The 13,388-nt window shown below is 42.8% G+C and overlaps 1 protein-coding gene across 2 annotated transcripts in view; it reads left to right on the top strand.

The window, feature by feature from the left end:
• The window catches only part of LOC115230312 (origin recognition complex subunit 3), a 37,567-nt gene extending 26,221 nt beyond the window's left edge, over positions 1-11,346 (top strand). For both annotated transcript variants that reach the window (XM_029800517.2, XM_029800518.2), the window contains 6 exons: positions 1,610-1,701; positions 6,374-6,465; positions 7,581-7,722; positions 8,819-8,935; positions 10,050-10,117; positions 11,148-11,346. In XM_029800517.2, the coding sequence (XP_029656377.1) occupies positions 1,610-1,701; positions 6,374-6,465; positions 7,581-7,722; positions 8,819-8,935; positions 10,050-10,117; positions 11,148-11,253 (617 nt within the window). In that variant the 3' untranslated portion in view covers positions 11,254-11,346. The remainder of the gene's footprint in view (positions 1-1,609; positions 1,702-6,373; positions 6,466-7,580; positions 7,723-8,818; positions 8,936-10,049; positions 10,118-11,147) is intronic.
• The last annotated feature ends 2,042 nt before the right edge of the window (positions 11,347-13,388 follow it).

The following is a 13,388-nucleotide window of genomic DNA, read 5'->3' as shown; positions in this document are numbered from 1 at the left end:
GGAAGGCTTCGTCAGGCCCAGTCAGATCTGGCAGTGTTTCTACGGCTGGATGCCCTTCCTAACGCCAACCACTCCGCGAGTGTAGTGGGTGTTTTTTACGTGCCACCTGCACAGGTGCCAGACAGAGCTGGCGAACGGCCACGAACGGATGGTGCTTTTACGTGTCACCGGCACGGGGTCAGGCGATGCTGGCAACGGACACGAACGGATGGTGCTTTTACGTGCCACCGACACGGGGCCAGACAGAGCTAGCAAACGGCCACGAACGGATGGTGCTTTTACGTGCCACCGACACGGGGCCAGACAGAGCTGGCAAATGGCCACGAACAGATGGTGCTTTTACGTGTCACCGGCATGGGGCCAGGCGAGGCTGGCAACGAACACGAACGGATGGTGCTTTTACGTGCCACCGACACGGGGGCCAGGCAGAGCTGGCAAACGGCCACGAGCGAATGGTGCTTTTACGTATCACCAGCACGGGTGCCAGACGAGGCTGACAGCGGACACAAACGGATGGGTCACTTAACCCCTGCTTTCTGATATATGATTTGATTTTGATTGTTCTCACTGGTCTTCTCACGCACAGCATACTTCCATAGGTCTCGGTCTCTGGTCATTTCCTTGGTGAGACCTAGAGTTCGAAGGTTGTGCTTCACCACCTCGACCCAGGTTTTCCTGGGTCTACCTCTTCCACAGGTCCCCTCAACTGCCAGGGTGTGGCACTTTTTCACACACCTATCTTCATCCATTCTCACCACATGACCATACCAGCGCAATCGTCTCTCTTGCACACAACATCTGATTCCTCTTAGATCCAACTTTTCTCTCAAGGTACTTACACTCTGTCGACTATGAACACTGACATTACACATCCAACGGAGCATACTAGCTTCATTTCTCGCGAGCTTACGCATGTCCTCAGCAGTCACGCCCCATGTTTCACTGCCATGTAGCATGTATATATATATATATATATATATATATATAAGGTGCTTTAAAGTGGAACTGAGCCAAAGACCACATAGTTGGGAAAGCAAGCTTTTCAATAACACAGCCACACCTGCATCTTGACACAATCATCATCATCACTTAACGTCCACTTTCCATGCTAGCATGGGTTGGACGATTTGACTGAGGACTGGCGAACCAGATGGCTGCACCAGGCTCCAATCTAATCTGGCAATGTTTCTACAGCTGGATGCCCTTCCTAACACCAACCACTCCGAGAGTGTAGTGGGTGCTTTTTACATGCCACTGGCACGGGGGCCAGTGAGGCGGTACTGGCAACAGCCACACTCAAATGGTGTTTTTTATGTCCTACCTGCACAGGAGCCAGTCCAGTGAGACTGGCAACGACCTCTCTTGAATGTTTATTCATGTGCCACTGGCACAAGTGCCAGTGAGGTGATGCTGGTAACTATCATGCTTGAATGGTGCTTTTTACGTGCCACTGGCACGGAAGCCAGTCAGCTGCTCTGGCAACAATCATGCTTGGATGGTGCTCTTAGTGCTCCACTAGCACGGATGCCAGTCATCGAATTTGTTTTAAAGTCACCTTAAAACAAATATTTCTTTTTTCACTTTTAACATTTTTTTTTCTCCCCATTAGGTATGAAACTTGAAGAAGAGAACAAAGGCAATTCTGATGATGAAGAACTCGCACAGCTACCTAAACGAACAAATCTCCATAATCTACGAAAGGCAAGTTTGTGTCTATCTCTCACTTTTATAATGTACACACACAATGGGCGCAGGAGTGGCTGTGTGGTAAGTAGCTTGCTAACCAACCACATGGTTCCGGGTTCTGTCCCACTGTGTGGAATCTTGGGTAAGTGTCTTCTGCTATAGCCCCAGGCCGACCAATGCATTGTGAGTGGATTTGGTAGACGGAAACTGAAAGAAGCTTGTCGTATATATGTGTGTGTGTGTGTTTGTGTTTGTGTGTCTGTGTTTGTACCCCTAGCATTGCTTGACAACCGATGCTGGTGTGTTTACGTCCCCGTCACTTAGCGGTTCGGCAAAAGAGACCGATAGAATAAGTACTGGGCTTACAAAGAATAAGTCCCAGGGTCGATTTGCTCGACTAAAGGCGGTGCTCCAGCATGGCCGCAGTCAAATGACTGAAACAAATGAAAGAATAAAAGAGAGTAAAGCACAAGTTTTACATAACCTGGTGCTGCTTCAAATACCTCTTCCTTTATAAAAAAAGCACCTCCACATATTTTGTTTGGTTTTTTTCAACTTTAATATTTCGTCTTTCTTTCACTTCTCTCTGTCTTTTTTCATCTCAAGAAACTTAAAAGGAGCCAAGTTAGCACAGCACAGGCGTGGCTGTGTGGTAAGAAGCTTTCTTCCCAACCACATGGTTCTGGGTTCAGTCCCACTGCATGGCACCTTGGGCACACACACACACACACACATATATATATATTTATTTTTATATCAATAATAACAAAGGGTAAAATTAATTAATTAAGAAGTAATCAATAAATTTCACCAAGTAGAATTCGGTATGAAAACAGGACCGTTACACGGTAAATTTTAGTAATACTAATAAAAAGTATATTTTTTAATATTCTTTATGAAAAAACCTAATTCAGAAACGCGCGTCAATGGATGATCGAATATTAATTGATTTTCGTTACGTTACTCTCTGCCTGTGTGAATAACCTTCAAATATTTTGGTTTCTCTGGAAGACCCTTTTTAAAGTAGAAGAAATGGCTAAGATTTTTGGCTGCTATTTCTGAACTTCGGTGTGTGGTGAGGCAATTCTTTGCTGAACCCTTTTTATTAGTATTTATTTTTATATGTATAATTTTACCCTTATGGGCTATCTTTTACTGGAAAGCAATACATTCATCATCATCATCATCATCGTTTAACATCCGTTTTCCACGCTAGCACGGGTTGGACGGTTCGACCGGGGTCTGGGAAGCCAGGGGCTGCACCAGGCTCCAGTCTGATCTGGCAGAGTTTCTACAGCTGGATGCCCTTCCTAACGCCAACCACTTCGCGAGTGTAGTGGGTGCTTTTTACGTGCCACCTGCACAGGTGCCAGGGGGTCCGGCATTGGCCACGATCGGCTGGAGCTTTTAACGTGCCACCGGCACGGAAGCCAGCTGGCAACAGCCACGTTCGGATGGTGCTTTTTATGTGCCACCGGCACATTATTATTTTCATTGAAACTTCACTGTTATCGTTCTGTTAATGTTTTGGCGTTCAGACGAGTGTACTGGCATAGATATGGCAACATTTGAAATTTTGTCTAGGTAAATGCAGCTGATGAAGACTAATCAAATTTACGTTGTCAAACATATTTGAAGAGTCAGAAACCGGTCCTGCATTATCTGATTCTAGGTTGTCCATTTATCAGATGTCCTTCCTTGAGGTAAGACAAATTTTTTTCATGTTTGTTGGACACGCGTCTTTGCTAGTATATACGCAGTGAAGCTATACAATAGCGTCGTATTTATTTCGATTGCTATTTTCCAGTAAATATGTATATATATATATATATATATATATATGTATAGGAGTATGGGTATATGCACTCATATGTATGTGTATATTATATATTATGGGTATGTACCCACTCTTGTATGGGTGTACCTCCTCTGATATTCATATTTAATTTAGTTTGTATTTCATAATCTCTGAAGAGGCCTTGGGATATTTTTGTAAGTGTCTCATTTACAACTACATATTGACCTATCACACATGGCTAATATGAGCATAATGAGACACCCATATCTGCATGGCCGAAACAGCTGTAAGACGTAGTTTATATTTATATTTGTATTTATTTATATTCACTTATACATACTGTACTTATTGTATCATATTACTCTTTCATGTACATTGTTTTGTTCTATATTATTATGTTTGACCTAAATGTTCATATGTAGTGGTTTAATAAATTATGTGATTGGGTATTATCTGGTAGTTGATCATTGATTAAGATATGTTTCTCCATTTTCTTATTTTGTATATATATATATATATATATATATATATATATATATATACTCAGGTAATCTTATGTACTTATGATCTTTCGTTATTTTTCCCTCTATACCTGTGTGAGTTATTTTTTAGTATGCATTGTCTGGGAGGTTTTTCTTATAGTAGAAGAAATAGCTAAGATTTTTTGGCTGCTATTTCTAAAAGTTTGGTGTGTGGTTAAGTAAATTATTTTACTGAACCCTAATTATATAACGTAATGTTTTATATATATATATATATATATATATATATATAAACCAAAATCGTAGCTGTGCCTAGTGGCCCCTGACTGGCTCCTATACTGGTGGCACATAAAAAGCACCATGCTAACATGGTGATGCCAGTGCCCCCTTGCTGGCTCTAGTGCCAGTGACATGTAAAAAGCACTGTCCGAACGTGGTTGATGCCAGTGTCCCCTGACTAGCTCCAGTGCTGGTGGCACGTAAAGAGTACCATCTGAACATGGCTAGTGCCAGTGTGCACTGAGTGGTTCCTGTGCCAGTGGCATGTAAAAAGCACTGTCCAAACATGATCAATGCCAGGCCCGCCCGACTGGCTCCTGTAAAATGCACCCACTACACTCTGGGAGTGGTTGGCATTAGGAAGGGCATCCAGCTGTAGAAACTCTGCCAGATCAAGATTGGAGCCTGGTTCGCCAGCCCTCAGTCAAAATCGTCCAACCCATGCTAGCATGGAAAGTGGACGTTAAACGATGATGATGATTATTTATATATATATATATGCAGGTATGACTGTGTGGTAAGAAGCTGGCTTCCCAACCACATGGTTCCAGGTTCAGTCCCACTGCATGGCACTTTGGGCAAGTGTCTTCCACTATAGCCTTGGTCTGGCCAAAGCCTTTTGAATAGTATTAACTGCGGCCATGCTGGAGCACCGCCTTTAGTTGAGCATGTCGACCCCAGGACTTATTCTTTGTAAGCCCAGTACTTATTCTATTGGTCTCTTTTTGCCGAACCACTAAGTTACGGAACGTAAACACACCAGCATTGGTTGTCAAGCAATGTTGTGGGGAGAAACATAGACACAAAAACATACACACACATACACAAACACACATATACATATATACGACAGGCTTCTTTCAGTTTCCATCTACCAAATCCACTCACAAGACACTCACATAGGAATGTCAAACTTTGGAACTGATGATGATGAGAACCGCAGTTAAGAACTGCTTTCCTAGAAGGAACACTAAACAGAGAAGTGTGACGGCTAAGATGCCCTTACCGCATTCAACCCAGTGCTCCTCCGACCCTTCATCAGTTTCAGTCATCTCCTCCTCCTTGCAGCTTCTCACACATGAGATGCTGGCAATATATTCATCCTTTGCCTCTTGTTTTCTCCCCCACCCCCTCCTCTGACCTCTTTAATACTCTCCAGTCTCTCTTTCTCTCACTGTCCTCCCTGCTACATCATCCCCCCGCCCCGCTTGACTTTCTCATCTCTTTCCTGTCTGCCCCCTACCCTCTCTTCATAGCCCCTCTGGTTCCCTGTCCCTTTCTTTCTCGCTTTCATTTCATGCCCCCCTTTCCTCCCACACCTCCTGCCCACATTCTTATGCTGGCTAGAAGGCACATGGCTTAGCGGTTAGGGTATTCAGCTTACAATTGTAAGGTCGTGAGTTCGATTCCTGGCTGTGTGTTGTGTCCTTGAGCAAGACACTTTACTACATGTTGCTCCAGTCCACTCAGCTGGCAAAAGTGAGAAGTGGCTGCACTTCAAATGGACTGGCTTTATCACATTCTATGTCATGCTGAATTTCCCTGAGAACTACTTTAAGGATATGGACATCTATGGAGCACTCAACCACGTGTATGTTAATTCCATGAACATGCTGTTCTGTTGATTGGATCAACTGAAACACTATTGTAACTGATGAAGTGCCAGTTAATTAGTCATGTACGCTAGTTACTGGATCCCTTCCTGTTTAACTCGCCCCCCCCCCCCTTCTTATGTCCCTCTCTCTCTTTCTCATTAATATCCTCTTTCTTATTTCTTTATTGCTCACAAGGGGCTAAACATAGAGGGGACAAACTAAGACAGACAAAGGGATTACATCGACCCCAGTGTGTAACTGGTACTTCATTTATCGACCCCGAAAGGATGAAAGGCAAAGATAAATAATAATAATAATGAAATTATTGTATACAGTGCTCAGGTGCACCACGACTTGTCAAAAGTGTGTATAAAGCATATGCAGTAATGTACAAATGTCTGGAAAGCGAACAATGTATGAGTCAGATACATGCTTGCGTGTGTATGGAGGGGAGAAAATCAGGTGTAGTGTTGGAGAATCTCAGGAAGCATGGAAGTTTTGATGATAAAAGATTATATGTTGATCTATTTCAGACTTTGCAAGAAATGGATAAGAAAAAGAAGAAACTGTCGCCATTTGAGAAATTGCGTGAAGAAATCATATCATATATGGACAGCAATTTCAGGTAGGACTACATTGCCCTCCGTTGTTTCAAGAAAAGGAGATACAAATATCCACATGCACACACACACACACACACACGTGCACTACACACATGCGCACATACACACACACATGTGCACATACATGCACATACACACACATGCGTGTGCATGCATATACATACACGCACGCACATACACACACACTCTCTCACATCCGCACATACATAAATATGTGTGTGGGTGTGTGTATACACACTGGGCTTCTTTCAGTTTCCATCTGCCGAATCCACTCACAAGACTTTGGTCGGCCTGGGGGCTTTAGTAGAAGACACTTGCCCAAGGTGCCACTCAAAAGCCATGTGGTTGGGAAGCAGGCTTCTCAACCACCCAGCTACACCTGCGTCTATGCCATGCCTACACCTGTACCACACCTGCATTTATTGGATATCTCGTCAGAAAATTTGTAGTTTATATTACTAGTGCAGCACTTGGTTCTAAGTAGTTCTGCTCTTATGCATTCCGAGTTCAAATCTTGTTATGGACTTTATCTGTCTTGCTAACCAGGGTTAGAAAGTTAAGAATCATTAATTAACAACCAGTTCAAATGACAATATCATCATCATCATCATTTAACATCTGCTTTCCATGCTAGCATGGGTTGGACGATTTGACTGAGGTCTGGCAGAGTTTCTACAGCTGGATACCCTTCCTAATGCCAACCACTCCGAGAGTGTAGTGGGTACTTTTACGTGCCACCAGTACGAGAGCCGGTTTAGTGGTACTGGCAACGGCCACGCCCAAATGGTGTTTTTTATGTGCCACCTGCATAGGAGCCAGTCCAGTGGCACTGGCAACAACCTCGCTCGAATGTTTCACGTGCCACCAGGACAAGTGCTAGTAAGGCGACGCGGTAACGATCACGCTCGAATGGTGTGTTTAACATTTCATCAGCATGAAGGCTAGCTTGTTGCTCTGGCAATGATCTCACTCATATGGTACTCTTAGCACTCCACTAGCAATGGATGCCAGTCACCGAGTTTGATTTCGACTTTGATTTCATTTGCCTCATTTGATTTCAATTCTGGCCTCGTGTTGATCTGAGAAAATATTATTTTTCTGCTTTTTTGTTTTCTAGGATCTTCTTGAAATGTCCCTCAAGCATTCCACTTCATGAAGTCTTCTACTATGATTCGTTGCCAATATTACAGGATTATTTTACTGTGTGTCCTCGAGCAGCCATCCAGAAAGCTCTCTCTCAACCACATTCCTATCTCAAAGTACGTATTAAAGTTATCTTCTGTCTTTCTTATATGTCGACGTCATCATCGTTGTCATTGATTACAGGTAAGTTCACTGCCATCAATTCACCGCAGGGAAAGTTCACCACCATCGATTTACCATAAAGAAAGTTCACTGCAAAGTAATTTTTCCAAGAAAATATATCCATAGTGTAGTTGTATACTGTCAACTTAATGTGACAGTCCCATGAAGGAAATCATTCTACTGCTATTTAGCCCTAGGAAGCATCAGTGCTTCCTGTTGGTCTTGACACATTGCCTGTGTCCTTATGTTTACAAAGGGGAGATAAGCACCTTCACCCAGCTAAGCCTGCAACCAGAGACTAGTTTCTGAGTCTTGCTCGTCATCAGTCTGGAGTAGCATGGCTTGCTAGCTGCAGATGCTTGTCTAGGCCTCATCATCATCATTTAACGTCCGTTTTTCATGCTAGCATGGGTTGGACGGTTTTGACTGAGGGCTGGCAACCAAATGGCTGCACCAGGCTCCATTCTTGATCTGGCAGAGTTTCTACAGCTGGATGCCCTTCCTAACGCCAACCACTTCGCGAGTGTAGTGGGTGCTTTTTACCTGCCACCGGCACAGAGGCTAGTCAGGCAGTACTGGCAATGACCTCGCTCGAATTTTTTTACACGTGCCACCGACACAGGTGCCAGTGAAGCGACGTTGGTAACGATCATGCTCGAATGGTGCCCTTTTACGTGCCACGGGTACGGAAGCCTCGTAAACATATAATAATTCTAGTGAAATAAATCCACTGATTACAAAAGTAGAAATATTACATTTCTAAATATCTCAGAGAGATATCAGCAGTGGTGGTACGATAGAGTAGTTGTATACTGTCAACTTAATGTGACAGTCCCATGAAGGGAATCACACCACTGCTATTTAACCTTAGGAAGCATCAACGCTTCACTGCTTATATCTCTCTGAGATATTTAAAAATGTAATATTTCTATATCCATATTATCTCACCATTAATAATTAAAAACTTATTTTATTGGGGGGAAAAAAACAATTTTAAATAGAAAGGATTACATTCTCTTAACTTTGCCACATCTTTTCATTTTTATATAGTGTTCTTGCTGTGAAGCTGACCCCGGAGTGATTCTGTCTTCTTTCCCAGATGTTTGTGTTGCATATAAACTACATCTTGAATGTGGACGTTTAATCAATTTATATGATTGGTTACAAGTAAGTAAGATTTTTATTTCATGTTTCCACTTCTCTCTTTATTTTCTATTATTTATGAGCCCTTTTCAAGCCTAGCCAGGCACATGGGCCCGGTTTCTGTGACATATGTGTTCTCCCCCAGCTGGACAGGATGCCAGTCCATTGCAGTGTTACCCAAGAAACAGGAAGAAAGAGTGAGAGGAAGTTGAGGCAAAAGAGTACAACAGGGGTCGCCACCACCCCCTGCCGGAGCCTCGTGGAGCTTTAGGTGTTTTTGCTCAATAAACACTCACAACGCCCAGTCTGGGAGTCAAAACCACGATCCTCTGACCGCAATGCCGCTGCCCTAACCACTGCCATTGCGCCTCCAACTCTCTTTATATGGATTGGATTAAATATTACTAATGGTCTACTTTTTCTTGGTAAAATATGGAATCAAAAGCTATCATCATAAGTTGTAAGTTGGTGGAGTTGTATGGCGTTAAGAAATAAAGGTTCTACCCAAACAGAAATCATCATTGTCATTTAATGTTTTCCATGCATGCATGGGTTGGACGGTTTGATAGGAGCTGGCCAGCCTCTGTGTCTTTTCTGGCATGGATACTATTGCTGAATGCCCTTCCTAATGCCAACCATTTTGCAGAGTGTACAAGTAGAAGACATTTGCCCAAGGTGTCACGCAGTGGGACTGAACCCGGAACCATGTGGTTGGTAAGCAAGCTGCTTACCACACAGCCACTCCTGCGCCTATAAAACTACTTTCTGCAGTTAAGGGTAAGGAAATTTTCAGTGGATATATCTGATTTCCATAGTAAAACAGCAGCATGCAGTGACCGTCTAATTGAGACGCACTTACTCTCTACTCTTTATATTTCTCTTTCCATTGAAAAACATTTGCTTAAAATATCAAAGACATCTTCCAATTTTCCTGAGCATCAGCCAAATACCCTTTTTTTGTTTTTACTTTGTCGGTTTTTTTTTATATAATTTTTTTTTTTTTTTTGTGCCATCTTTATTAATTTGGCTATTTATTGCTTGTGTTTTACCAAACAACATAAAAACAATTCTGAAACATTTTTGATTAATTAATTCAGTGGTGTGTTTGTTTTAATTAAAGTTTATGATTATATTACAGTCATTTATTACTGTTCTTGAAGATTCTGAAAACAAACCGAAACGTAAAGACCAACACAAAGTATTACAGTATCCTTTATTTGAAGTTTGTGTGTGTGTATGTGTTGTTTAACCCCAGGTCGACTCCGATTGAGCTGACTTATGATCAGAACTTTTCCAGTCATGACCATCCTGTCTTTATATATAGTTGTTGTTTTGTTGTGAGTTCATGGGAGATTCAAGGGATGATCAGAGTCTGCAAAAACAGTTCCTCTCTGTATTCGTAAGCCACCATTCGAGCGTGATCGTTACCGTGTCGCCTTACTAGCACTTGTGCTGGTGGCATGTGAAATATTCGAGCGAGGTCGTTGCCAGTGCCGCTGGACTGGCTCCTGTGCAGGTGGCACGTAAAAAGCACCATTTGGGCGTGGCCGTTGCCAGTACCGCCTGACTGGCACGTAAAAGCACCCACTACACTCTCGGAGTGGTTGGCGTTAGGAAGGGCATTCAGCCGTGGAAACTCTGCCAGATCAGATTGGAGTCTGGTTCGCCAAACCTCAGTCAAATCATCCAACTCATGCTAGCATGGAAGGCGGACATTAAATGATGATGACCATACAGGTCATCCCTGTGTTGTGCCTTCTCACCACAGGATACCTGCAGACATGATCCTACACCACCAGGAAGCTGCTGGATTCTAGAACAGATGCTGCCTGGAATTCACCATTAGCCTCCAGTTAGCTGGGTTGTGGCCCTAGCACCACTGGTGTCAGACCTCTCTGCATTGGGTGACCCTAGTCCCTGCTGGTATTGCTCTGACACTCATTTAACCTTTCCTCCATGGTGAGGTCAAGGGTCGGACTTCGAGAATGGCTTCAACATGTTGCCGAATTGGCCACCGACAGACATGTTATGGATCACCTTGACCCAAGACAATGTGAATAAATAAGTAATTAGACAGGGTAATCTGAATGATAAAGGTTTAGGGTATGTAGCAGATAGGAATGAGTGGAGCATTGAACTTGGCTGTGGTCGAAATTTCTGACAACCTTGTCATCATGGTCTTTTTTGTTTATTAATCTCTTGGTTACTTTGTGATTTCTTTAACTTTATTTACCAGAGCTCGTTTTATTCAAGCCATTTCGGAATTACAGTTCCTAGGATTCATCAAGCCCACACGCCAGAAAACTGATCATGTGGCTCGGTTAACATGGGGCGGGTGTTGATTCTAAACATCTTTTCTTTCATGCTGGATAAACTCAGATATTTTATTTGTTTATATTTTATATAAAATAAGCTGTAATAAACTTTGAAATTCATTGGTTTTTATTATTCTGTTATCAAGGTTATCAAAATCATTTCGATGACTGGCATCCAAGCTAGTGGGGTGTCAAGAGCACCATATGAGCGTGATCATTGCCAGAGCAGCCAACTGGCTTCCATACCCGTGGTACGTAAAAGGGCACCATTCGAGCGTGATCGTTACCAATGTCGCTTCACTGGCACCTGTGTCGGTGGCATGTAAAAAGCACCCACTACACTCTCAGAGTGGTTGGCCTTAGGAAGGGCATCCAGCTGTAGAAACTCTGCCAGATCAAGATTGGAGCCTGGTGCAGCCATCTGGTTGCCAGCCCTCACTCAAAACCGTCCAACCCATGCTAGCATGGAAAACGGACATTAAACGATGATGATGATGATGATGATGAAGGTTGGTGAGCTGGCAGAATTGTTAGCACGCTAGACAAAGTACATAGCAGTATTTCACCCATCGCTACGTTCTGAGTTCAAATTTTACCAAGGCGGGCAGTTCTTGAGTATTGCATATCGCCATTCATCCCAGTCTTCGTCATCTCTGAGGTTCAAAGTCCTGGGATTAGCTTTTACCACTTCATCCCACGTCTTCTTGGGTCTCCCTCTTTCACATTGAGTGATCAGCGCTTCTTTATAAAACTAACCTCATCCACTTCTACTCACCTTGTATCTTGAGTATCCACCCTGACATCTCATCACCACTATTTCATCTCTTTCCAGCCCCACCCTACCAGTCACTCTCACATTCTCTTAATGTGAATAGCCATGCAGCTCCTCTTCAACAAGAAATTTGTTCTGTTCTGGTCCCCTGTCTCATACTTTTAAATTCTCTCTCTCAGTATAATGCCATCTCCCTATCTACTGTAGCCTCACAGCAGAGTCAAAGGGAAGCCTGGTCTTGCAAGCTGCATGGCAACCTCACTGGTGCTGGTGCCACATACAAAAAAAGAAAAACGCACCCATCACTCTCTGTTAAATGGTTGGAGTTAGGAAGGGCGTCCAGCCACAAAGACCATGTCTAAGTAGACACAGGTACATGATGCAGACCCTTGGCCCAGTTGCATCCTGTCAGATAATCTAACACATGCCATCATGGTACTTGGATATTAAAAGATGAGGACGATGGTGATGATGGCAAAGAATTTTCAAACCCTGCATATTGTAAGGCATTTGTTAGCATGATGTTCAGCCATATGTTTGACTTAAAATCATACAGGCGCAGGAGTGGCTGTGTGGGAAGTAGCTTGCTTACCAACCACATGGTTCCGGGTTCAGTCCCACTGCATGGCACCTTGGGCAAGTGTCTTCTACTATAGCCTCAGGCCGACCCAAGCCTTGTGAGTGGATTTGGTAGACGGAAACTGAAAGAAGCTGTCGCATATATATATATATATATATATATATATATGTATGTATGTATGTATGTGTGTGTGTGTGTGTGTGTATGTTTGTGGGTCTGTCCCCCCAACATCGCTTGACAACTGATGCTGGTGTGTTTACATCCCCGTAACTTAGCGGGTCAGCAAAAGAGACCGATGGAATAAGTACTAGGCTTACAAAGAGTAAGTCCTGGAGTCGATTTGCTCGACTAAAGGCGGTGCTCCAGCATGGCCACAGTCAAATGATTGAAACGGGTAAAAGAATAAAAGAGATTTAACAGAGTCAGGATTGTAGTTTAGTTATCTTTAAATTTTTCTTTAATAACTGAAAATTACAAAACAGTTTTGCCTCTGCTAAAAAAAAAAAAGTCTCAATGCAAGACACACACAATCTTCATATGTACCAATACAAAGATTACAAACAAAGATAATTTCACATTTTTTCACATTTTTTTTTTTATTTTAGACCCCCAGGTCAGCCCAGACCAATAGATCAAAGACATTCCAGCTGTGACCATCCCATTTCAATTATCAACAGCTAAATTATGCAATGTATCTTCCCTGCTATTTATTTATTTTTTTGATTAGTTAAGTTTATTTTTCTTTAGACAACAGTGTGATTTGAGGGGAAATTTGGTTGTTATTTTTAGCATGTAAAGCTATTTCTGCAT

The sequence above is a fragment of the Octopus sinensis genome, unplaced genomic scaffold, assembly GCF_006345805.1.
Source record: "Octopus sinensis unplaced genomic scaffold, ASM634580v1 Contig15279, whole genome shotgun sequence".
NCBI classification, from domain to species: Eukaryota; Metazoa; Mollusca; class Cephalopoda; order Octopoda; family Octopodidae; genus Octopus; species Octopus sinensis.
Note: the sequence above shows the minus strand (reverse complement) of the source record. Positions and strands in the feature narration are given on the sequence as shown.